This window comes from Agelaius tricolor, unplaced genomic scaffold, assembly GCF_023055355.1.
Source record: "Agelaius tricolor isolate 1412-34295 unplaced genomic scaffold, bAgeTri1.0.p SCAF_23, whole genome shotgun sequence".
In the NCBI taxonomy this organism is placed as follows: domain Eukaryota; kingdom Metazoa; phylum Chordata; class Aves; order Passeriformes; family Icteridae; genus Agelaius; species Agelaius tricolor.
In genome coordinates this window covers 4,317,087-4,342,698 of record NW_027269283.1, presented here as the reverse complement: position 1 = coordinate 4,342,698, position 25,612 = coordinate 4,317,087, and the positions used below count along the sequence as shown (strand labels likewise).

The window sequence follows — 25,612 nt, the reverse complement described above, 5'->3', positions numbered from 1 at the left end:
CCTATTCCTTGCTTCACCCCCTTTCTGGTAACATTTCCCCCCCCAGAGATGCTGTGGCTGGGCTCCCCTCCCTGCATGTCCCACTCCCTCCTCCTCCAGCTCCCGAGAGCTGTGACTTATCTTTGTCCCCAAGCAGCAAAGCTGTTTGGGCTCTGTGAGGATGAAACTCTGGCTCAACCCTGCCTGGCACAGCCCCAGGAGAGCTCTACCTTGCAAGCTGAGGGTTTTCAGGCGGAATTCTGTGCCGTAGAGGACGACAAAGCAGTGAGAGTGCTCTGGTCGGAAACATGGATCCTCCTGGTAGCGGTCAAAGTCCCGCGAGTTCCTCCCTGGCCGGATCTCCTTGATCTCACGAATGTCCACTGGGAGAGAGGGAAAACATTCAGTGAACAGCTTGGAATTCCCACAGCACTGGAGAAGGAAGGGCACAGATGTTGTCATCTTATTGCAGGGGTTCCACACTGTTGTCTCCTTATCAGAAAAGTCCCAAACCTTCCGGGTGTTTCTCATGGGCACCTCCTCAGAGCACTGACTCTTTCCTCTTCACAAAGCAGCCACTGACTCCAGTTCCCTTCTCACCCAGCCACCCCACTCTTTTATAGCACTCTTCTTCTCATTGGCCTGTTAAAGTCAGGCCTGTTCCTAATCTTTGATAACTGGCCCAGCTGCAACTCCTTAGGGGCAAGATTACTTTCTACACTATCGTTATTTGCTTATATTCTATCCCCCTACACAGAGATGAAGTGGATGCAGTCATCTGAAGAGCTGGGTTAGCCCCTAGCACATGATGGCAGCCCCAGGCTGACACCCATTAAGAACAGCCCCCTCTCACTGCTTCCCAAGGAGGTTTCCCCAGCCAGAACCCTCCCAGTTACCTCTGTGCTCCCCAGAAACACCTGAATGTCTCCCCCACAGGGATCCCCAGGAAGAGGCAGCTGTGAGCATGCTGGAACATTAGCACTAAGCAAGGAGGACACTGAAAAGGGAGCATCTCAGAGCCTCCCTCCCCAGAGGAAATTCTGGGAAAGGATTCCTATTGCCATAGAACAAAGAGAAAACAGCAGCAGCAGCAAGGGAAAAAAAAAAAAAAAAAAACAAACCCAAAACAATGAAACCCAACCCAAACCCAAGAATTTTTGCTTCCTGGAAAAATAGTTTCTTAAATGCTTGTGGGAATCAAATAACAACATTTCTGAGTCACATTTCCAAAGCAGATGATGCTTCTGAGCAATGCAGGATGGAGATTACTGCAAACCTGGCATGTAATTCATCCCAATTAAACTCCACTTACTGCACTCACTGTGGATCATCTTGCCTTTCATTTCTATTTAATGCAGCTTAAAACTAGACAGAAATGTGGCCTGGCTCATCACCCACAGCACTAAACTGCAGCATGAGAGATGATGCTCTCTCCAAACCCCACAGCAAGGCAGACACAGGGATTGACTTTGGGAGGACTTGTAAAGCACAAAGAACACGGGATCCTCTCTTGGATCCTGCTCCTGTGCAGCACTGAGGGTGCACCTGGAGACAGTGGCAGCCTGTTCATTGCCTGGCACAGCACACATCAGACTGACCACTCTGTGAACTCTGGGGGTGTCCTGAGCAGAGCCAGGAGCTGCATTTCATGAGACTTGTGGGTCCCTCCCAACTCAGGATATTCTGTGAATCTAATAACCCTCCAAAGCTCATCAAGCTGTGACAAGAGCATAGAATGACCCAGTTCCTTGGGGCTGCAAAGGAAGGACAGACAAGCTTCCTAAAATAAGCAAGAATGTGACTTTTTGAGGCATCACCTACCCTTTGGAAAGGAGCTGTCTGGCAGCTCAAATGTTAGCATGCCCTGCCATAACCTTACCCATGTGCTCACGTCCTTAGTGACACAGCAGGTTATTTTAGCCCACAAAAACCCATAGCACAGCTCAGGTCCTTGCATCCAGGACACGCACAGTGAGGTTGAAGGCTAATCCTGTCCTTGGAGGATGCAGGGTTTGACCAACACAGGGGGGGGAAAACACGTCAGATGGTTTTTCATGATAATTTACCAGGCAATAACTACCAAAGGAAGGTGCTGGGATATTCCTGCCCTGCCTTTGCAAGCAGACTGCCTGCACTTTGGGATGCTGCAGAGGTGGCTGTGCCCTGTGCTCACCCCTCCCTGCACACAACACCAGGAGGTTACTACCCAGAGAGGCAGAGCTGCTGTTACAGAGTGCATACCTAAAATCCACGCAGTGGAGAGAGCCCTGGAGCAAGTGAGGTGCTTATCAAGGACAAAAGCACGCAGGGAATTCCTAGGGCAAAGGGCAGGATCCGTGGGGATGGGGCAGGAACCTCCTACCCACGCATACCTGCAGCTGCTTGCTCTTCTTTCTCACCCTCCCAAAGCTGCCTGGGTGTGCTGGGGAAGGCTGTGCTGGGGTTTGCTTAGTGCAGCACAGGGCTGAGCCCAGGCTACCCTGCCAGCCACCAGGGAAAGGAGGGCTGGAGGGATTTTCCTCTGTTGTCTCATGTATCAAGAGTTCTATTATCATTACAGTGCAAGGATTCCATATCCCCAGAGTTTCATACCTCCTCGATGCTTCTCACAGGCATCTCCTCTAAGCACTGACTGTTCCTGGTCCTTGCAGTCCTCATCTGACTGCAGATCCCACCAACCCACTCTTTTATACCACTGTTCTTATTGGCTTCAGGTGTGGCCTGTTAACATCAGGCCTGCTCCTCATTTTTAGTAATTGGTTCAGCTGCAACTCTTTGGGGATAAGATTACATTCTGCAGCACCTTCATAGTGTATCCCCTACACTCCTGGAGCCCAGGTGTCACAGGGACAGCCTGCAGGCTCTGCCCTGCTCAGCACAGGAGTTTCCCCATCATGGGCTCTGTGACATGGCCCAGTGTCCCACCATGGGGCTGCACCTCCAGCCCTTGCTGGGAAAGGCCTGCCAGGGATGTGGGCAAAGTTTTGTCTCAGGGCCTCTCACTGCTCACAGTGACCCCCAGATGTGTTAGAAAGTCTCTTTTGCCAGCCTGGTGCTTGAAGAAGGAGTCAGAGCTCTTCAGTTCTTGGTCTCAAGGTTGTTTATTGTTCCTTATCTATAAAATACTTTCTCCTGTCCAGCTGAGGTCCCTTCTCTGCCTGCCCCCAGGGCAGTGTTATCTTTTTATACTAAAAACTACATGTACATTATTTACAATTACTTTCCAATACCTATCACCTATGTTAGACAGGGAGCTTCTACTCTAAACCAATCCAAAAGTGCCAGCATCACAGCAGAAGATGGAGGCCAAGAAGAAGGAGAAAGGCTGGATGCACCCAGATTCCTCCATCTTGCCTCCTGAACCCCCATACCAAAAACCCCAAAATCTACTTTTTCACCTTGTGATAAATTCACTATCATTCCACTTAAACTGTCGTGGCTTGCAGATCTTCATCCAAGGTTGGTAGCTTGCTCCATGGGTCATAATCAAACCCACAGGGGCATCTTGGGCTCTGTGCCAGGGTCTCTGAGCCCCCTGGCAGGCTCTGGGCTGCTCAGGACAGCCAGAGGGACGTCCTGGGTCCTGACAGACACAGACCTGGTGGGGCCCCAGCTCCACAGGCACACCTGGGCAGGTGACCTGGGGCAAGCCCTCCAAAGACAAGTCTCCTGTCACCAAGGTGAGCCACATCTCCTCCTCCCTGAGCTGCCCTCTCCCTCAGGGGAGGCAGAGTGTACAAACTGGTCCTTATCCCACCTGGGATGTGGCAAGAGAGAAGAACTTGGTCCCAGAGCAATGGCAGAGGAAGCTCTGTGATGGAACAGGAACCCTGCTGCAGCATTCCTCACCCCCGTGAACTAAAAAGGCAACTCAGCCCTTTCAGTTAAGCACTCAAATCCACATAAAACATCCTCTGACTTCCCTTGCTGTCCCAGGGAGGAGCCATCCTGGTGCCCAGGGATCAGTGGGTGCCCCTGCTCTTGGGAGTGGGCAGAGCTGCTTGCCCCAGAGCAGAGCCAGCAGCACACAGGGGTGGGTGAGCAGAGGCTGGGACTGCAGCCTGGAGCAGGCTGGCTCCTCTCCAGCCCTCCTGGGTGGGTGGGTGTGCAGCCAGCAGAGGCTCTGGGAAGGAGGCAGCAAAGCCCACCCAGCCCAGAGATGCTCTGAGCTCCCCACATGGCTCCACAGTGCACTCTGAGCCATCCCATGGCTCTACAAACAGTTGTGCCCTTCACAACCTCCCGAATTCCCCCACAGCCCACTGCCAGAAGAAACAGCCTGGCCCTCCCTTTGTCTCCAGGGCTGAAAAAAAAAACCCAAAGAAAAAAAAAGTCACATTTCTGGGCAAAGAGCCCTCTTTCAGCAGGAGTGGGTTGCATCAGAAAGAAAAAGCTGACCCCAGATCCACCTCCCTCACCATGTAAGAAAAAAACCCACCAAATTACCCTCTGGTTACATGAAAACCAGATCCACCCTTGAAGTCATTTAAAACTGAAACTTCATCCAAGGCTCATTTGCCCGCTGATGGATGGGGTGTTGTAACGTGCAAGGATAAGCACAGCCTGGAAAGGCTCTGAGGCTTGCAAAACAGCCACCTCCAGAGGATTTCTGGAAAGATGGAAAACTGATTAAATTTAACAACAACAAAAAAAAAAAATTAAAAAGCTGACCAAAAAGAGCATTTAGGCCGATGACTTTCCAGGATGGGTTTATCAGGGACAGCCTCCAAGCCAACACCCACCCCCTCAGCAGGCACTGCTGCGCCTCCCTGGGGAGAAATGCAGCGAGAGGCAGGGGTCACTGCCAGCCCAGCTGGCTGACATGGACTGATCCTGCCCGGGGGCAGCGGAAAAGCCTCCAGCCTACTCACTCTGGCAAAGAAATAGAGGTTACAAGAAGAGTCTTCCTGCTGTTTAGCATTGTGGATCCCACTGAGCACAGCCATGTGGTCATCCCCAGGCTTCCCATCCCTGGAAGGGGCACCAAAGGGTCAGGTGGCCCCCAGGGAGAAAGAGGAAAAAGACTTGTACGTGCATGTGAGTAAAATACAAGAAAAAATCTATTATGCAGCAGTGTGGAGAGTAAAGCAGGGCCACCTCCCCTTTAATATTTCAGTGGAAGCCCCCTGGAGTGGACATTTGGGCCAGCAGCGGCCATCAGGAGCTGCAGGAGCATCCTGGCTCACCCCAGCCTGGTGTTCCCCCAGCAGCAGCCCTGCCCCTGCTCTGCTGCTGCAACCCAACACCGCCTGCAGGAACAGCAAAACCCCAGCACGGCTCCCCTGGGAGCTCAGGAATGGCTGGGCAAGCTCTAAGTGCTCGGCTGGCCGGGGGCCAGAGCCCTCAGCACCTCTGTCTGCCTGGAGCTGTCTCTGCCCTTTGCTGTTCAGGGAGCCCCAAAGCCCTGGCAGGCTGCAGGGGAATGGGGCAGAGCCAGCTGAGCTGGGGCTTGCACAGGGCAGGAACCAGGGTGGCTCCAGGGACACGTGTGTGACACCCATAAGGAGCTCCCCGAGTGTGGTCCTGCCCTCTGCATCCCCGCCTGAGAGCCAAGCACTCAGCACAGCCATCGGGAGTGCATGTCACAGTGGGACTGGTGCTCAGAGGGACAGCTGCTCACCCTCCCGAGGCCACAAGCTCCTCTTCACCCACAGGCTAAAGCAGGCAGAGCAGCTGTGAAACTGAACATCCCTGAACTGAACATCCCTGAATTGACCATCTCTGAACTCACCATCCCTGAATTGAGCATCCCTGAGTTGAACATCCCTGAAATGAACATCCCTGAAATGAACATCCCTGAACTGAGCATCCTTGAATTGAGCATCCCTGAATTGAGCATCCCTGAATTGAGCATCCCTGAATTGACCATCCCTGAATTGAACATCCCTGAACTGAACATCCCTGAATTCACCATCCCTGAATTCACCATCCCTGAACTGAACATCCCTGAATTCACCATCCCTGAATTGAACATCCCTGAATTGAACATCCCTGAATTGAACATCCCTGAATTGAGCATCCCTGAATTGAGCATCCCTGAACTGAGCATCCCTGAACTGAACATCCCTGAATTCACCATCCCTGAATTCACCATCCCTGAGTTGAACATCCCTGCTCAGACGAGGTTAGCACATCCCCCTCGCTGCTCAGCATCCCCTATCAGGTTTCCAGAGGAAGAGCCAGTGCCATTAGCAGATGGCTTATCCAGACAGGACAGCAAGAAACCAGCTGAGGCCTCTCATTTGACCTTAACTGATTTTTCAGAGGGCAGGGAGCACGGCTGAGGCATCCACAGAGGCCAGAAATCACCAAAGCAGCAGCACCCTGTGCCCCAGAGCATCCCTCACCCCCGTGAACTAAAAAGGCAACTCAGCCCTTTCAGTTAAGCACTCAAATCCACACAAAACACGTTCTCACTTCCCTTGCTGTCCCAGGGAGGAGCCATCCTGGTGCCCAGGGGATCAGTGGGTGCCCCTGCTCCTGTTGCTACCACATGCAGGGGGTACCTCTGCCTCAGGAAAAGGAGCAGGCAAAGCCATTTTCCCCTCCAGACTCAGCTCAGCTGTGGCTCAGGTTGCTCTAACAAGGTGCTTCATCTCACCTGCATCACAAACTGGATTTTGCTATGAAGTCTCAATATCACCACCCCAGTGCCAGCAACATCCATGCAGGTGGGATGGGAGATGCTGGGGGGAAAAACAGCTCAGTGGGCTGGAGAGGGGACAACAGGGAGCTCCTGGCCAGCCAGGGTGATGGGGCCAGCCTGGATCCCAGCTCAGGTGCTGGCTCAGCTCTCAGCACTCCTGTCACTCAGTGTGGGGTGAGAGGATGTGGCAGGGAGCCTGAGCACCACCTGGGAATGGCAGAGGGCAGCAGTGCCAGCAGCGTGCCCTGGGCAGCCCACGCAGGGCACACAGGAGCTGCTGGCTGCTCTGTGGGCACCAGGGCTTCCTGCCCCAGCGCTGCTGTGCCCCCCAGTCACATGGGCTGTGGCTTCTGAGCTGCTGTTCCTCCCCCCCAAATCCTTATCACCTGCAGAGGAAGCTGCAGGAGATGTGCAGGGAGATAGGGGATGCTGCTGAGAGGCTGTGAGGATGAGACCTCCCCTCCTCCACCCCACAACTATCCCACATTAGGGGCTGGAGCAGGGAGGCAGAGGATCCTGCCCAGACACTGCTTCTACAGGGCATGCTGGCCTCTTCCCAGGCTGCCTTGCCAGCAGCAGCCTCATGCAGGTGGCCTTCAAGAGCTCTTGAACATCCTCTTGAAGTGAGAACCAGAGGCAGCTGTGGGCTGCCTGACCTGTTATCATCAGCACATCTCTCCTGCTCACCCTCAGCTGCAAGAAAATACGAGTAAAAAACTAAAGCTGATCCTCCCAGTGAGCAAAGCAGGATGCTGCTACCACCCAGCCAGTGCTGGGGAGCTCAAGGAGATGGGCAGCAGGTGGCAAATGCCAGGCAAGGGCTCCAGCAATCCTCCTCCTGCAATGCTGGGGCTCCCTCCTGTCCTCCATGGAAATTCTGTCTTTGTGCACCTGTGGGGTTTGGTACCGAATCCCAAGCTGGGCATCCAGGGCTGCTGGCTGTACCCAGTCCCACGTGCATGGCTGGCACCCCTGAGAGCCATGGACTTGTGGCACTGTCACCATCCAGGACACAGGAGCCCATTCCCACCCCAGAGAGAGGCACAGCCCCCGTTCTTGCTGGCACAGATGCTGCTCTGAAGACCTTGGTGTCCCTGTCCCTGATGAAATCGGGCTGGTGGCAGCCTAGAGACCCTCCAGTCATCTCCCTGTCTGAGAGGCACAAAGTTCCACTGACTCATGTGGAAAGGGGAAGCTCTGGTGCTCTGGCCAGGCTGCCTGGGGAAGCTCCACAACCCATCCCCAGGGTGACCTTCCTTCTGCATGGCATGGCAGGTTCCATCCCCCAGGCCTGCTGGAGAGAAATGCAATGGCCTTTAAGGAGCAGAATGAACCAGAGGGAGGATGGGATGAAGATCTGTGAGCACAGCTCCTGCCCCTCTTCCTCCCTTCCCTGCAGGGAGGATCTCACACAGCTGCAAGGAGACCCCCGGGTGGGCAGGGACAATGATGAGGCACCAACAGTGCTGGGAAGAGGGTGAGGGGCTGAAGGGAGCTGCTCTCTGCTCTCTGTGTCCTTCATGGAAGGGCTGAAGAGGGAACCCTCCTGTGCAATGTCTCTGCATCCCTCTCCTGGACCTTACAGTGTCACTGATGTCCCCAGGCAGCCAGAGTGCTCAGTGCCATGAGGGGAAGGGGATGGCACCAGGCAGACTGGCAGGAACCAAGCAGGGCAGAGGGCAGAGGTGGCAATCCAGCAGTTCTGAAAGCACAGCTCACAGCCTGGCAGGGCCAGTGAGGGAACCCTGGCAAAGGTGGATCTGGGGACCCAAGTGTCCAACAGCAGCAAACTCTCCTTGGGGCATTTGAGGGATTTCTGCACTCAACAAAAGTGCCTTCCCTTCCCAACTTTCATGCCCAGGGGTCATGCTCTGTCACAAAGCAATTGGAGACAAGAGTTGGACACATTGTCCCCAGGACAGGGCACAAAGGCAAGGAACAAAAAGCAAAGGACAGAAAAGATTTGTCACAGGGGCAGCAAATATCAGCGATGCTCAAAATGCTGTGACTCAGGTTTCACCCACCCTTCCAGATGACACAAATCAAGTTTCCACGACAGATTTACAGCAGAGGTGACCAGGAGCAGGATTTACAGCTGGCAGGACCCTCAGTGGCAGCAGGGAGTGGCCTGTCCCTGTCCCCACCAGGGCTTGGACTCTGCAGTGTGAGGGCAATGCTGGGAAGAGGAGGCTGGGATGAAGATCCCATCAGCTGCTGGGCTGCTCGAGGTCACCACAACAGCCTGGCCCCTTCCTGCCCCACGCTCAGCTCAAAGGCTGCTCTGGGGCTGGCAGGGCTGAGGATTTGCCAGAGCACAGATGTGACTTCCAGATGTGTGCCCTCCCCTCCATGTCCCTCTGTGCCACTGAGTGCAGAGAGGCCCAGGGGCTGCAGCACCTCCAGCACTCAATGCAGGGAGCACCTCCTCCTGTCAGCCACCTCCTCCTCCTCCTTGGGGTCTCCACCTGAGCCACTTCTCCACCCCAGCACAACCCAGACAAAGTCACCAGAGCAGCTGCACTGAAACCAAACCTGTCCCAGGGTGGTTGGAAATGGAAGCAGGGACTCTCCTCTTGCCTTTCCCCCAGATTTGCTCTGTCAGGATGGGACCCCCTGGGCTGGTTTCACCTTCCAATGCCAAGGCAGGATTTTGGGGGATGAGCAGCCAAAGGCATTCCTTACAGCACCATCCAAGTGAAGATGTCCAGGCACTGCCCAAGCCACACTCCCTGGCACATGACAGCACTTTCAGTTTATGGGGGAGAAGCAGAAGCTCATGGTGATGGTGTGAAACCACTTGGGACTGCTTTTATTCAATGACCTCACCTGGGATTTATTTGGTCCCCAGAACTGGAGACCTCTTCCTGTTTGTACTCCAACCTGCTCCATGGTTCATATCAAACCTGATGCATCAATGCTCCAAAAATTTCATTCCCTCACCTCTAGAGCTCTTCACAAAGTGTCCCAGAGCCTGAGCTGCTGGAGGTTGCAGAGACAATAATCCAAGTAGCAGCAAGACCTTAAGAACAGGCTGACACAAGGCACTACAGGACATGTGAGACACAGAGGAGGAAAAAAAAAAAACAATAAAAATCAATTTCTGCTGCTTTGCTGGGACATAGAAACAAGCAGAGCCAACTCCCCACTGCCCTGGCAGTGCTTGGGGTCTGCTGGAACCAGGGACACAGCTCTTGGCTCTCCTGAAGCTGAGGAGGGCTGAGAGCTGCAGGGATTAACAGGACAAGGACTGCAAGCTCAGGAGAGAAGGAGGGTGTGCAGAGTGCCCTGGAGCCCTGGCAGGAGGAGCCAGAGGCGGGTGAGTGATGTCTGAGGGCAGGAATCCATGCACAGGAGCTTGGGGAGATGAGCCAGGGGCACCAGGAAGGACCTTGGCAGGCAGTGTCCAAATGCTCAGCAAACAAAGCCAGGCACCCCTGCCCCACCTGCTGCCAGCTGGGAAGCACAGTTATGGGGTGCAGATCCCCAGGGCAGGCAGCCAAGGGGGTGAAAGTCCCCTGGCACATTCCCAGCATGGCCAGGCCCCCACCACAGCCAGCCTGACTGGGCTGGGGCTACACCAGCACAGGTGAGGAGGAGGAGGCAGAGGGATGGAGGATGCACTGGCACGTGCAGGGGGATGTCCTTTAACCACCACACCATCAGCACTTGTGGGAGCAAGTAAACAGGAAAAAGACCCTCAGGCAGCTCTGTGCCCAAGCCTGCAGTGACACTGTCCCTGATGTGGCCATTCCCAGCCCTGCCTGGTGTGGCCCCACCACGGGGCGATGCTCCAAGGGAGCAGGAGGGGCTCTGCACGGGATCCCAGCAGGGGAGAGCACAGGACAGCCCAGAGGGAATCGGGGCAGCTCCAGCAGAGACAGAGAGCAGGACAGCCCCCAGAGCCAGGAGGCAGCAGAGCAGCCACAGCAGGGCTGTGTGTGTGTCACCCAGAGCATCCCTCCCTCCAGGCACTGGGGACAGCACACAGCCAGCTCCTGGGGATGGAGTCTGGAGCCAGCAGAAAAGGCAGCCCTGTTGTCATTATATTACAAAGGTTCTATTGCCATGACATTGCAAGGGTTCCATATTGCTGGAGTTTCACACCTCCTTGATGTTTCTTGTAGGCAGCTCCTCTGGGCACTCACTCTTCCTTCTTCTGGCAGCAGCCAACTGACTCCAGTTCCACCAATCCACTCTTTTATAACACTCTTCTTATTGGCTACAGCTGTGGCCTGTTAACATCAGGCCTGCTCCTAATCTTTAATAATTAACCAAGCTGCAACTCCTCAGGGGTAAGATGACTTTCTATACTACCTTTATTTACTTATGTTCTATCCCCCTACACAACCCTTGTCCCTAAGATGCTTCAGCCACGTCCCAAAGGACCAGGACTGGGAAGGCAGGAGTCCTGCACACCCCCCTATGGATAAAGGCTGGGGGTGAGCTGCAAACACAAGGCAGCACAGCTCTGGGATTCCATATGTCAAGGCAAGAAAAAAAAAAAAAAAAAAGAGTCATATTCCAAGAAAAGGAAAATAAATGTGTTTGTAATGGGTTGGGGAGAAAACACAACCTGTAAGTCACAGTCCTACACTTTCTGCTGTGGCTTTTGGCCACTGCATCCTTAAGGCCAAGCAGCTCAGCACAACATTTCACATCACAGAGATCATGTGCTGGACATGACCTTCCCTGGCATGATCCATGGGTTTGCCTGGCTGGGACAGCCAGGGGATGCTCTGGGACACCCTACTGACAGCACAGGAAGGGACTGACCAAAACCTCAGAGCCACAAATGTTTACAAACACAAGGGAGGACCTGCAGAGGAAAACAAGGGAGTGATCCATCCCAGATTCTGGAAGGCTTTCCATGGCTCCCCACCCACCCAGCCAGCCAAGTTCAGGACCCCAGATCAGGCTAGAGTACAGGGACAGCAGAGATGGAGCTAAAAATCAGTTTGAAAATCCCAGAGACTTTCAGAGTATGAGCTGGCAGCATCCTAAAGCTCTGCTGACTTGTACAGCCATGGTGTGCCAGCTTCTGCCAGACATCAGCCCATGGCTGTTTGGGTGCTCAGGGTGCTCCCAATCCTGAATCCTCCTGCCATGCCCTGGATCAAGGTGTTCAATAGATGACAAGAACAGACTGAGAGGCAGCAAAGTGCTCAGAGATGAGGACAGGAGGGATGGGCCTGGCAGATCAGAAGCAGACAGCCCTGGCCTGGAGTTCCAAGTGCTGGGGGATCTCCAGAAAGGCTGAAAATTCTCAGAAATGAGGAAGTCTCTCATTGGAATCAATGTGAAAAAGCTTTTTCCACGTAAAACAGCACTTTGTTCAAAATAAGAACACTCAAAACTTAAAGATTAAAACCATTTAGGAGGACAGCTTTTTCCAGCACTGCAGAGTTCCTTTGGCAATGGCTGCTATCACCATGTCCTTTCCTAAGGGCTCTCCCTGGTCTGCAAGACACCCTCTCAGCAGGGAGGGCCTGATGTCAGACCTGCAGCAGCAAAACCACACTGCTGGACCAGAGGAGCAGGAGCAGCCATGAGATCAGCCAGGACACAGCCAGGGACGGGCTGGATGCTGAACTGACCCCCCATGGGACACCAGCAGCAGCCACCACCACCAAGTGGACTGAGGAGCCTCCCAGGTTTCTGTGAGCATCCCCAGGTGCCAGGCACCACACAGCCCTCCCCATACAGCTGCTGCACATCTGGGGAACACCCAGAGCTCCTTTCATCCCTCTCTGGACAGGTATCCCTCGGACAGTAAAAGATTTTAAAATCAGAGAAAATTTGGGGAGTTAGGAAGAAAGTTAGGCTTAGTAGGCCCTGGGAGATGTTAGGCCTTGTGTTTGCTAGATGATGTTAAACTGTGCCTGTATAGTCAGTATATGGTAAGTGATATAATTGTTAGATGTGATTTGATAGAATTATTGCTTAAAGAATCATGAGAAACTATGTTAGAGGTTTGAGGAGGATCATGAGAAATCCATGCTTGGATGAAATCACTGTATACAACAGAACAATGTAAGTTTAATAATTAATATGAAAGTGATATAATGATAGAATATAAAACATGTTTGGCCTGAAACCATGTCAGAGTCAGATTTGGGTCTGTGCACCCCTGACACCCAGAGCTCTTCAATAAAAGCACCTGCATGGAATCATTCTGTGATGATGTGCTCCTGAATGCTAACACCCCCAGCTGCTCCAGTGCAGCATCATCTTCCACCATCCCCTCACCAAGCCTGCTTGGCCAAGGGCAAAGAGGGAGGATGTGGGGGGGAGCCTTTCAAAAGCATTGTAAAAGCTTCAAAATGTTCTGATTTCTACTGCTCCTAAACCCCAGAGAACACTAGAAAAGTAAAAATTCTTCTGCACTGACTTCACCCATTTCCTTCTACTGCATGGCAAGGTGCAGCCAATGGTTTCTCAGCTCAGAGCTGCTGGGGTTTTCTGTGCTCAAAGGCCCACACCTCCTCACCACAGGCTGCAAGCTCTTCCTGGGCTCCCCACACCCTCCTTCAGGGTGAGCTTCACTCTGGGTCTCACCAAACCTGCAGCAGCTCAGGAGCAGGGACACAGCACAGGGGCTGCCACAGCCCTGCCAGGTCACACAGCCCCAGGGCCACTGCCACACACCCAGCCCTGAGCCCTGCAGCACCAGCCTGCCCTGGCTGAGCCAGCACCGAGCACAGACCGTCCCTGCTGGCCTCCTCACCTGCCAGAGCACAGCCCAGCATGGGGCTGGGGGGCTCCTACAGCCCTGCAGGACAGAAACCACAGCTTGATCCCAGGGACAGCACTGACAGCCTGATCCCAGGGACAGAAACCACAGCCTGATCCCAGGGACAGAAACCACAGCCTGATCCCCAGGGACAGAAACCACAGCCTGATCCCAGGGACAGCACTGACAGCCTGATCCCAGGGACAGAAACCACAGCCTGATCCCAGGGACAGCACTCACAGCCTGATCCCAGGGACAGCACCCACAGGGACAGCACTCCCAGCCTGATCCCCAGGGACAGCACTCACAGCCTGATCCCCAAGAGAGCCCACAGCTCCTGCCAGCTTGTTCCAAGGTCTGGAGGGTGTCAGGACCCAGGACACCCCTCTGGCTGTCCTGAGCAGCCCAGAGCCTGCCAGGGGGCTCAGAGACCCTGGCACAGAGCCCAAGACACCTGTGGGTTTGATTATGACCCATGGAGCAAGCTACCAACCTTGTATGAAGATCTGCAAGCCATGACAGTTTAAGTGGAATGACAGTGAATTTATCATGGGGTGAAAAAGTAGATTTTGGGGTTTTCCAGCATGGAGGGTTCAGGAGGCAAGATGGAGGGATCTGGGCATGTCCAGCCTTTCTCCTTCTTCTTCTTGGCCTCCATCTTCTGCTGGGATGGTGGCACTTTTAGATTGGTTTAGAGCAGAAGCTCCCTGTCTAACATAGGTGACAGGTATTGGGAAGTAACTGTAAACATTGTACATGTAGTTTTTAGTATAAAGACATAACCCTGCCCTGGGGGCACTCAGGGTGCCTGGAACTGTCCTGCTGGATGGACCTCGGCAGGGCAGGAGAAAGAATTTTACAGATAAGGAACAATAAACAACCTTGAGACTGAGAAATGAGGAGCTCTGACTCCTTCTTCAAGCACCAGGCTGGCAAAAGAGACTTTCTAACACATCTTGGGGTCACTGTGAGCAGCTAAAGCCCCGACAGGAGGGGATGCTCAGCACAAACTCTGTCAAGCCCAGCCCAGCAGGATCCCACTTTGGCACAGACAGGGGAGTTGGACACACAATCAAACATGTTCCACTTCCAGCAGCTCCTGAGGTTGCCATCCACAGGCTGAGCTGCTGCAGCTCATCAATAAGCCTGCAGCTCCAGCAGAAGGGTGTGGGATGGAGCCTAAACTGTAACAGGAGGGTCTGTTCTGAGAGCCCTGCTCCATTCCATGTGTTCCCAAGTTTTACATCCTGGCCAGGCTGCCCATCACAGCTCACTGATGTGGGTCAGCTCCAGAAGGACACAACAGCCCCAGTGCCCTCTGGAGGGGAAGGTCCCAGCCAAAGAGCAGTGCCCAGGCTCCCAGAACACAGAATTTACACCAAGCCTGCTCTCCTGGGCAACTCAGTGGCCAAGCCTGCCCTGCCACACACAGCACTGGGGGACTGGGAGCTCAGGGCTGCTCAGGGCAGGGGACTTCAGCACTGACTCAGGGCTGCAGAGCCTCTCCTCCTGTGTCTGCAATCTGTAAGATATGCAGGAGGCCACAGGCCTGCTCACAGGGGACAGCCAGCATGTCCTGGGGGTGTTCACAGGGCAGCCACTGCCATCAGATAAGGGGCCAGCAAACGCTTTGAGATAAGGATAAGGATAAAGGATAAAGGATAAGGATGACCATCCCCACCATCCCTGCTGTGCAGGCAGGGCAGCTCAAAGAGAGCAGCAGAGACATCCCAGGCTGGCTCAGCCCCTCAGCATGGAGATGGGGCACATGGAAGTTCTGTATAAAACAGCAGAACAGCCCCTGGTGACAGGAGGTGACAGAGCTGAGCATGATGGCACCTCCTGGCACACAATCTGCAAGGCCACATGTTCAGAGCCAGCTCACTGAGGTGCTCCTGCTGCCACACATGGTGTCCAGCCATGGCAAGGAGAAAGCCAAGCCCTGAAAAACTGTTGGACTGATTATTTCTCAGCCCCTTGATGTTGGTGAGAAATAATCAGTCCAACACTTTGCAAAAACCCTCTCCAGCACATTCGAATTAGTGGGCTTGGACCCCATAAGGCAATTCCTTCCACGTGGCTGATGGCAGGGGAAGGAACCAGATGGATGGGGGGACACGGTGCAGGTACTAGGGGAAAACAGCAGCCAGCCAACTTCCAGCTGCTCTCCAGGTTTAGAGAAGCTTTTGAGATGCCAAGGGAGGAGGTAACACATCTTACTGTGTGGGGAGGGGTTTTATAACCCGCCCCTCCTGGAGGATGCTACCAAGAGTAAAACTGGGATGGCAAAGGGATGTGAATGAGGGCAGAGGCTGTTTCAGTTTGGAGGTGATGGCAGAGCAGAGCTCACTTGCTTTGTGTGTAGCACAAATGCCCTCACAGGCAGGAAGGGGGACACAAAAAACCTTCCCTCAAAAGCTCCCACAGCAGAGCATCAGCAGGGGAAGCTCCAACCCTCCTGAGAGTCACAAGCCCTGCTCTGCTCTCCCTGGCCACCCCAGCCCTTGTGCAGCCCCTGCTCCAGGGGCAGCTCCCTCCTGCCTTTCCTGCCCTCTGCATCCATGGCTGGGGGAGCAGGAGGGGACCCTCCAGGGCAGGAGCCATCCTGCACCCCAAGAGGAGCTCACTCTGAAGCCATTTTACCCTTCAGAACCATTTCTGGCTCACTCACTTCTAAAGAGCTCCAAGCTCCTCAGTTTAAGCAAATGGCCCCAAAAAAACATAATTAAAGAAGCTGTGCCCCAGTGGGCTAATGAAAGAGGCTGGTGCTTGAAACGGCTGAGGCGAGTACGAGCCACACTTCAGAGCCACTTTGCATTAATATTTTACAGCTCATTTCTTTTCTTTTACACAGGCAATGGCTTTTCTCCACCTCCAAGGGACTGAGCTCATTTCACTGAAAGCAAGAATGCAACCAGGGTTTTTGTGAGGTAGTTTTTTTTTCTCCTCTCTCTCCCCTGTAAAACAAACATCTGCTCCAAATTTTCAGCTCACTCTCTGAGCAAACTCTCTGAATTTTCTGACGTGTTTCAAGGCAAACAGTTCAATTTGAAACTGGCCTATAACCCCCCCAGCATGAGAAGGTAAGAATGCAAGACCCTTTTTTATTAAAAATAAAGAACCAGTTAACACAGGAAGTTTAAAAGAAAATAAATGCATAAAAGACAACTGACTCGAGGGATTTAGCTCTACTTTGCTCTGGGTTCTTAACAAAAAGAATAGAAAATTATTAGCACTCTTCCTATTGTAGCAGCCAGGCCCTCTGCAGAGTTATTAGCAAGAAAGCAATGCATTGGTAATTAAACCTGCCTGGAGCCCTGTGAACAAAAACAAGTATTAATTGAAAAAAAAAAGCTTTTTTTTTTTTTTTTTTTTGGCACAAACCAGGGTTGCATTTTGCACAGTTTTGAAGAAGTACAGGAGAAGGGAAAGGCTCCCTGCCCAGGGGAGCTCCCCCAGCCCGCAGCTCATGGAGATTCTCCTCACTCTGGGGTGGGGAGCTCAAGAAGAGCAGGTCCTGTCCAAGAGAAGAGGCTCTCATGTGGCAGCCCAGCTGGCTGGGGGCCCTGCTGAGCCCGAGCTGCCCACGGAGGGGACACACACAGGGTCTTTATGCACTGTCACAAAGCGCTACACAAGGGGCACAAAGCAGGGGACGAGGACAGGGCTGTCACACCAGCAAGGGCTCTCTGCTCTCCGTCCCCCAGCACCTCCTGGCTCCTGGGCAGGCAAGGCTGGGCAGTTCATGGTGGCCAACGAGGCCAGCTGGTTATCTGTGCATCTACAGCACAGGTGGTGATGCCACCCAACCCTTCACAGAACCATTAGGGCAGGAAAAGCCCTCTAAGAACATCCAGCCCAAGCACCAAGCCAGCTCTGCCAGGTCCACCACAGAGCCATGGCCCCAGGTGCCACATCTACACAGGCTCCTCCTCATCCAGCATCCCCCTGGTCCAACCTCACTGCTCTTAGGAGATGCTGAAGCACAGAGAGACCTTCGTCCTTAAATCCCAAAAGTTCCTTGCAGAGGCCAGTCAGACCCTGCTGGCTCCAGTAACTTGAAATGAAGGTGGCACAGCAGCATGGCAGGGAGAGGGAACTCAGACCCACAGCACCAGGCTGCTGAGGCACCAAAGGCACAGAGCACAGGGGTTCCCTGGACCTCTGTCCAGCAGTGGGGTGACCTGCTCAGGCTCTGCTCCCCTCTAAACACAGAAAGCCAAGCACCACCCAAACATTGTTTTTAAGACAAAGAACTGGTGGCCTGTTGCAGAGTTCAGCAGAGATCAGAAGGACTGACAGATCCTGGGGCAGCAGCTGCTCCACAACACCTCTGACAGTGATGGCAAAGCTCCAAAATGAGCACCACCAACTGAGGAACCGTGGCAGAGGCTGTGCCCAGAGCCCTCTCCTGCTGGCACACTGCAGCTTTAGCCCACCAGCAGACGAGCCAGCACACCTCTGTCCCTTCATGCACTGCCCACACGCACCAGGAGCTTCCCAAGCTGCAGCCACAGGGCTGTGCTCTCCCCAGCACTGTCAGCCATGGAGCCAGGTTCCCCCATCCTCACCCACCCCTCCCTGGGACAAATACACATCTCCTTTCTGCACAACCCACCAGGAGCAGAGAAAGGAGCACAGATGCTCTCTCTATAGCTGGTGTCCATGGAGACAGACCTCTCCAAGACATGGCCATCCACACAGGCCCAAAACCTCCATATGTTGTCTTTTATGCATTTATTTTCTTTTAAACTTCCTGTGTTAACTGATTCTTTATTTTTAACAAAAAAGGGTCTTGCATTCTTCCTGTGGATGTTCACCTGCTCTGAAATGGATAAAAACCCAAAATCATTCCTACTTGAGACAATTAACGTGTATCCAGGGTGGTCTAGAACTCCCTGGTGGTCTCCATCTCTCAAGAAACACAAGAACATCCATTACAGACCCATGAACACAGCAATCTTTGCCCTCCCAGTCCCCAGACACCGTTTGGTGCAGATGCTGTTGCATGGGAAGGAACATCTCACCTCCTGACAGCTGCCACTCCCTCATGGTGCAAGCTGGGGCCAAACCAGAACCACCACCAAAAGCAAAACCCAGCTTACTGCTCCCTGTGCTGGCATGGCTTGTCTTCATGGGGAGAACTGGATCCATGGCTGACACTACCCTGCACTGAAAGTGATGAGCTCAGCTCCAGATTGCTTCAGCCCCTGGTTCCCACCATGGCCATGTTGACCTCAAGGGGATGAGCCAGGAGGGGAATTCCTTGGTGTATTTGCCACATGAAGTGGAGCTGTCACACACCTGGCTTCTCCCAGGCATCCTCTTTCTGCCCAGAAAGCACATCCAGATAAAAATAGGGAAGCTGGCCAAGAACCCAGTACTGCTGGCCATCGATCCCATGGTTTGCCTGGCCTGCCTAGAAACCCAGGCACTATTTGTGTACACAGGCTGGCATTTCCAGCTGGAGCCCCACAGCTCTGCCCAGGAAGTGTTAAAGCAAAGCTCTGCTCCCCAGCCCTGCAAGCTCAGGGTGCTGGGTGACACCAGAGCAGGGGACTGAGGACAGGGTGAGTTGCTGTGGTGAGAGAGGATGCCATGGGCAAAGCATCAGAGAGAGGGGGCTGAAGATACAGCAGCTCTTCAGCCTGATGTCCTCTGTGTCCAGCAAGGCCCACCTGGCCCCCTGGGAGGGGCACACATAGTGTGGGGACACCAGGAGCATTGGCAGGCACACGTGGGGAACCCAAAGCCACCAGCCAGACACCTTGCCTGTGGCACAGTAGAGAAGCCCCAAGGAATTTTCCTCTGTGACATTAAAAGAAACACAATCATCTCAGTCCCTGGGACACTCTGCTCTTGGATGTCTGCACAGCACAAGAACTCCCTGCAGCCATGGCTTTATCATTGTCAGGCCCACAGTTACAGAAGCTGAAGTTCTCTAGATTTCCCCCAAAGGTGACAGGAACACACCCAGGCCTGTCCCCAGGAACAATCACCCCTGCAGACACCAGTGGGGACCTCTGTCCCCCGTGGGCACACGTGGGCTGTGGGCTCTGTCTCAGACCAGAATCTCCCCAGCAAAACCAACGTTTGCTCAGCATGAGTTTAAGAACAACTTAAGCCCAGGGTCAACAGAATGCTGCTCTCCTCCCTCTCACACTGCCTCACTGCTCCCAGAGGCCATTCTGGGAAAGAGATGGGGGAGCTCCACATCCTCATGATGCTAAAGGCTCCCTCCAGATCTGCCTGCACACACCACAGGGCAGAAGGTAGAGGACTTGAAGGTTCTCAGGGCAAACCAAAGCCCCAAACTGGCATTTTGTGGACCTGCCACAGAGAGGTGGCCACCATCTCCATGTCCTTTCCTCGTCTAAGCCCCTGGTACTAACAGCATCCCACCTTTCCATCCTGGACCAGCAGCACTTGCCAGGAGGGATGACAACCCCTCCCTGGCCTTGCTGGGCCTCAGTCACATCCCCAGCATGGGGAAGGCCAGTGCCACGGGCAGCACCACCTCTCCCACCTCCTGGCCTTCGTGCACATCCCCTCTTCCTCATGTCCCACACGGAGCAGAGACCCTGTCCTCGTGCTGGTGCACATGGAGGCAGGAAGGATAATTTAAGAAAACCTGGGAAACCAACACCAAGTTTAAGAGTGCAGAGCATGCCAGATCTCACCCCCTTCCCACCTTACGCCCATGCATAAGAAACCTGGTTTTGCACTCAGGTTTCTTACGCATCCTTTCCTCTGTGCTCCTCGTCCCCATCCAGCACAGGAAGCGGGCGCTCACCTGACCCTGTGCCATCACCCTCACAGGGCAACGGGGAAGAGAACGGAACCACAGCACAATATTTTGGGCTGGTTTTCCTACTGCTTAACCTTTTCCGTTTGCTCTCATCTGTTGCTCCGAGGTGCAACCGCAAAAGGGCTCACACTAACCCTGCCTCCTTCTGAGGCTCCCTACAGCCCTTAGGTGCTGCTCGCCAAGGCACCACCCGGGAAAACACCTCGTTTATCCCAGGGGAAGTTTGGTTCCGAGCAGGGATGCGGAAAGTTGGGAGGCGGCGCTGGGCGGGGGCAGCGGCGGTACCGGCCCGCGCATCCCCCGCGCATCCCCCGAGCACAGAGCGGCCCCGCGCTGGGACCCGGACCCCTCTCCGCCCCCGCGGCTGCCCGGGGGGACACGCCGGGCACGGCGAGCCCGGGGGTTCATTATTTTTCATTTTCTTCCTCCTCTCCTCGCCAGCGAGCCCCGGCGTTCCCCGAACGGCGGCTCCCAGAGGGCTCCGGCCCCGCCGCCCCGCCCGGGGCAGCGCAGCCCCTCCGCGCCCCTTCCCGCCGCACTCACCGGCGCCCTCGACCTTCTCGGAGCCGCGGCTCCAGGTGACCTGCCGCGTCTCCAGCTTCACCTGGAAAGTTTTCCGCTCGGGTCGCTGCGACTTTTTGGAGTAGAAGAGGGTCATGACGGTGCCCACCTCCAGGCTGCGGCACAGCTGCGCCGCCTCCGCCTCGCTGGGCGCCCCGGGGCCGGCGCCCGGCCCGGCCGCCATCGGCGCGGCGAACAAAGGGGAGCGGGAGCGCCCGAGCCCCGCCGCGCCCCGCGCCGCCGCCGCGGGAGGGGAGCCGAGCAGGGGGAGGAGGAGGAGGAGAGGGAGGAGGAGGAGGAGCGAGGAAGGAGGAGGGAGGAGGGAGGAGGGAGGGGAAGGGGCGGAGCGCAGCGCTGCCGGCACGGGGGGCGGGCGCGCAGCGCAGCGCGGGGGGTCCGCGGGGGGGACCCGCACCCGGTGCGGGGGCTCGGGGGGGACACGGACCCGGTGCTGGGGCTCGGGGGCTTAGGGGGACCCGCAGCCGGTGCTGGGGCTCGGGGGCGACACGCACCCGGTGCCAGGGCTCAGGGGGACACGCAGCCGGTGCTGGGGCTCGGGGGGACACGGACCCGGTGCTGGGGCTCGGGGGGACACGCACTCGGTGCTGCCCGCCCAGGGGCTCGGGGGCCGGAGCATCCCCGCCCAGCGGGGCAGCGGTACCCCATGCGTGGTGCGGGATGGCCGTGCCACAGACCACCCAGCACGCCTGGGAACCGCGCCACCCTCCGCACCAGTGCACGCCTGGGGGACCAGGGGACTCTGCACCCCATGGCACACCTTGGGGAACGGGGACTCTGCACCCCACGGCACACCTTGGGGAACGGGGACTCTGCACCCCACGGCACGGTGCGCGACCACCCTACACTCCGCAGGTCCCCCGTGGGTCACACACCCCACAGGATACCTTAGGGCTCTGGCACCCACATCAGGGTTTGCGTGGGATCCTGGCGTGGCACATGTGGGGTCCCCACATTGCATCCCACGGTGGCTTTTCCTGGGGACAGACCCCTCCGCATGGCTGCCGCTGGCACCATGGTGTGGGCTCTTGATGAAGGCAGGTCTGCATTTGCTGTCGTTTCCTCCACACAGATCCCAGCCGGATCCATGGCATGGAAAGCAGGACAAAGCTTGCAGGGTGGCCTGTGGCATCCCGCCCCTGGGCGACCTGCAGGGAGCCGGGGGTCACTGGGCACTCTCCAGCTGCTCTCTGGCCCCACAAAAAAACAGGGTTAGAGACCACACAGGGTTAGCGAGCGGATAAGGCTGAATTGGGAGCGTTTCAATGCAGCTTGCTCCATTCATGTGGTTAAAGCCTGTGATTTCCCTTTCTGTGTGCCACTGACCTTCTTCCCCACGCCCTCCTTTCCATCAGGGCACCCCATGGTGCACTGGGTGCTCAGGCTGTCCCACTTATATGTATCAATGTATAAATATTTAATTTATAAGTTTAAAATTATTTTTTTCTTTTTTCCAAATTCACGATTCTGTGAATACACACATGTGTCCGTAGGCAGCCTGTGCTCAGCAGCCCTTATCTCACCCCCTCCAGCTCACAGCTGGGACTGGGAGGGGCATCATCTTCTAAGTGAGGGGCCCATCTCCGAGTGGATCCCACATGTGAGCAGCTCTCTCTGTCCTATGCTCCTCCTGCCTCCACAGGGACATTCCCCAGCACACACCTGCACACACAGCAGGAACCCTATAAAGTCGTTTAGGATCCTACCTGGTGTAAAAAACAGGCGAGATGAGAGCCTAAAGCTGCCCTGATAGAAATAGTAAGGATGCTGGGGATGTGCTCAGCCGAGCCAGAGCTACTGGAGGCTGTGCTTGGTGCTGGCACAGCCCTCTGGGCCTCATTCTCTCCGGGGTGAGCTGCTGTGGCCGCCGGGGAGGTGGCTCCTGCCTCGTGTAATGGCCTCGCTTGGGACCGGCAGGAAGCAGCCGGCTCCCAGTGGTCTTAAAATAGCTGAGCATTATGGGCACACCCTTGTTTTTGAGGGCAAAACCTGAGAAGGGAGTGTGGCCATGGAAGAAGCAGAAAAGGTAACTCCCTTGTTCCCAAACACTGCCTGTTCCTGCTGATGGAGAGCACCTGGCAAGGTGTGTCCTCAGCTCGGAGCGTGGGGCGGCTGAGGCCAGCACGTGGAGGATGTGGTTTGCAATGAGCTGTTTGCAATGTATATTTTTTATTTTCTGAGTTTGAGTGATCATTTTTTAGCTTTGCATTAGCTCTCTGTGTCTAAGATGCTGTGTGCCAAGGAATTCTGCTGTTTAATTGGACAGCATAGGAAATTTGACAGCCTTTGTGTGCCTGCTGCCTGACAGCCCCATTTGGTGGTCCCAGCTTCTGTACCAGCCAGGCTCTGAACAATCACCCCCACCCCTCAGGGCAGCAAAAACGAGCATTATATTCCTGTTTTGCTTTTGAAGAAAATCCCTGGACTGTGTTCATCACATGGCTGTGGAAGCCTGCGGGTTCTGCAATCTCCCCTTGCAAACACCTCAGGGAAAAGGGGGATTTTCCCCTCGGAGTGGCCCCAGCACTTCCCCCTTCAGAGTTCCGAAGCACGGGATGCCATCCCCCATATCCTGCAGGATTCGCGGAGCAGCTGCATCCTCCCACCGGGAACAGGCCTATGGCCAGGTGACCTCTGGCTTTAGGCGTGCTCAGGGCCTGGGGAGCAAAATGCAGGGACACAGCGCTCTGAGCCCACTGCATTGCCAAGTGCGGGGGGTCCCTGCAGCCCAGCATCCCTCTGACCAGTGTCGGGGAAGGGATGCATCCCCCTCCTGCCCCGGGACTACGCGCTGAGAGGAGGTGCCGGACTCTCAACCAAAGCGCTGCAGTCCCTGGGAGAGACGCCTCTCTCGGGGTTATTTATTCATTCCTGCCTGCTCTCCGCTGGGTAAAGACGACACCAGCTGAGCAAATCACCACGGGGGAAGAGCTTCCGTGGTGCTGCGGGGAGCAGGATGTGGAGAGCCCTGGGGCAGGCGGTGCGGAGCTGCCCGGGCCGGTGCTGGCAGAGCCAGCGCAGCGCTGTGCCGGGATGGGGAGCGGAGCCGCCCGCGGCTGTGCAGCCGCTGCGGATGCAGGCGCGGGGCCGGGCACAGCCGTGCCCGCAGGCTGCCTCCCGCACTGCCCCTGCCCCTTGCAGGCGCTGCTTTGCTCCCTCTGGGTAACCACCAGCAGCCGGTGAGAAACCCGCTGCAGCTCCGGGCTCCCTGTCCCCGCTCCCCAGTGCTGCACAAGGGAGAACACGCTTTTTTAATAGCGCATTCACCTGGTTTCAATTTTCAACCCTGGAATCCTTAAGACTTCAAGGGGGATGGGGCTGCATCCTGCAGGGTTTTGCACCTCCCCTTGGCCGCCAGGCCCTATCCATGGGTTTGTGCTGCACGAGATGCAGTTCAAAGCTACGTTTGTGCCCTCTCCACCTACCTCCCTGCTGCCTCAGTTTCCCTGGCTGCCACACACAGGCCCTGCTGCGGGGGTGGTGGCACTGGGGCAGGCGAGCACAGGCGCTGCAGCAGCGGAGGGATGCAAGACAGGATGTGGCACGTTTGTGGCCATTTCTCTGTTTGCACAGTGACTCAGTGGGGTCTGGGAATTCTCCATGGAAAGCGTGGGGTGTGTGGTCCTCACCCTGCTGTGCCACAGGCAAAACCACCGATTAAACCCTCCTCAGCCCCCTGCCCAGAACAGAGCCTGTGCTCCCCAGAGCTGGGAGGGAGCTGGGTACATTTTCAAAGGTGAGTTCTGCACCAACATCCTTCTCCTCCTTGCTGGCAGAGAGGCACAACACGCTCCAGCCTTGGACATCAGCCTGGCCTTACACTTCCAGGCAGACCCAGATCTCCCAGCCTGGCCAGAGCACCCCACCATGCCCAGGGAGAAGGTGGATCTGCCAGCAGCAATGCTGGGGTGGGGGAACCCCTGTGTGAGAGAACGTCCCTTCCCACTGCATTCCACAATTCCCTGTTCAGTGGTGTAAGATACTGGAATTTGTAAGATAGGGGATAATTGGGCCAGGTCTGCAGGCGGGAAGGAGGGCTGTATAAATAGAAATGATATTTTTACAGGCTGCATTGTTCAGGCACGGGCAGGCTGGGAGCACAATGAGCCCCTTTCCCTCTCTGCTGGCATTTTCACCACTGCACCTTGGAAAGGCCCCAGAGAGCAAACAGCAGCTCCTGCCAAACTCCAAGTTTGTGCAGCCACAACAAAGTGCCTGGAAGATCGCAGTGAGCAGCAGGAAGCCCTGCTCAGGGCTGGCTGAGCCTGACCCCACAGCCACCCCTGGGGGTCTGGGAGCCCTCCCCAGCTCTGGGGTCACGGGGAGGGGCTTGCAGAGGAGCCAGGGCTGTGTCTGCTCCACAATGCCCAAGGACACCAGGCCAGGGCTGCTCCCACTGCCAGGGAGGAGAATGCATCCATCAGCCTCATCACCTGTCCTTGCCTTCACCTATGGCATCATCACCCCTGCCCTTGTCATCACCTGTCCTTGCCCAGCCTCCTGCCCTTCCCAGCCATGAAGGGTTAGGAGCTGCTCTCCCTCCATCCTGCTCTGTGCAGAGGGCTGGGGCTGAGTAAAAGGCAGCAGAGAAACCAGGACGAGCAGCTCTGGGGTCACTGCATGCCCTGCTCCTGCTCTCTGCTCTCCTGGGCAGGGCTTCTCCCAGGACAAAGCAAACTGTGAGCTGTGCCTGCATGGAAAAGCACAGTGGGCAACACAGAGGGTGCAGCACAACCACAGCAAGGCAGGGATGGGCACATCCTTCAGGGAATTCCTGCTGGGGCTGGGAACAGGAATTGCACCCCCAGCCCAATAACCACAGGGGCCTCACATCCAGGACCAGAGGTGAAAGAACACAGAGACACCAACA

The 25,612-nt window shown here is 55.5% G+C and overlaps 1 protein-coding gene across 5 annotated transcripts in view; it reads right to left on the bottom strand.

Moving 5' to 3' along the window:
• PLCG1 (phospholipase C gamma 1) overlaps positions 1 to 21,002 on the bottom strand; it is a 45,270-nt gene extending 24,268 nt beyond the window's left edge. For 4 of the 5 annotated variants that reach the window (XM_071446978.1, XM_071446980.1, XM_071446979.1 and 1 more), the window contains exons 1-2: positions 20,707 to 21,001; positions 210 to 362 (exon numbers count right to left, since the gene is read on the bottom strand). In XM_071446978.1, coding sequence (XP_071303079.1) covers positions 210 to 362; positions 20,707 to 20,908 — 355 coding nt within the window. In that variant the 5' untranslated portion in view covers positions 20,909 to 21,001. Of the gene's footprint in view, positions 1 to 209; positions 363 to 20,706 lie in introns of all 5 variants that reach the window. The other variant, XM_071446982.1, reaches the window with a different exon arrangement.
• Between the last annotated feature and the right edge of the window lie 4,610 nt (positions 21,003 to 25,612).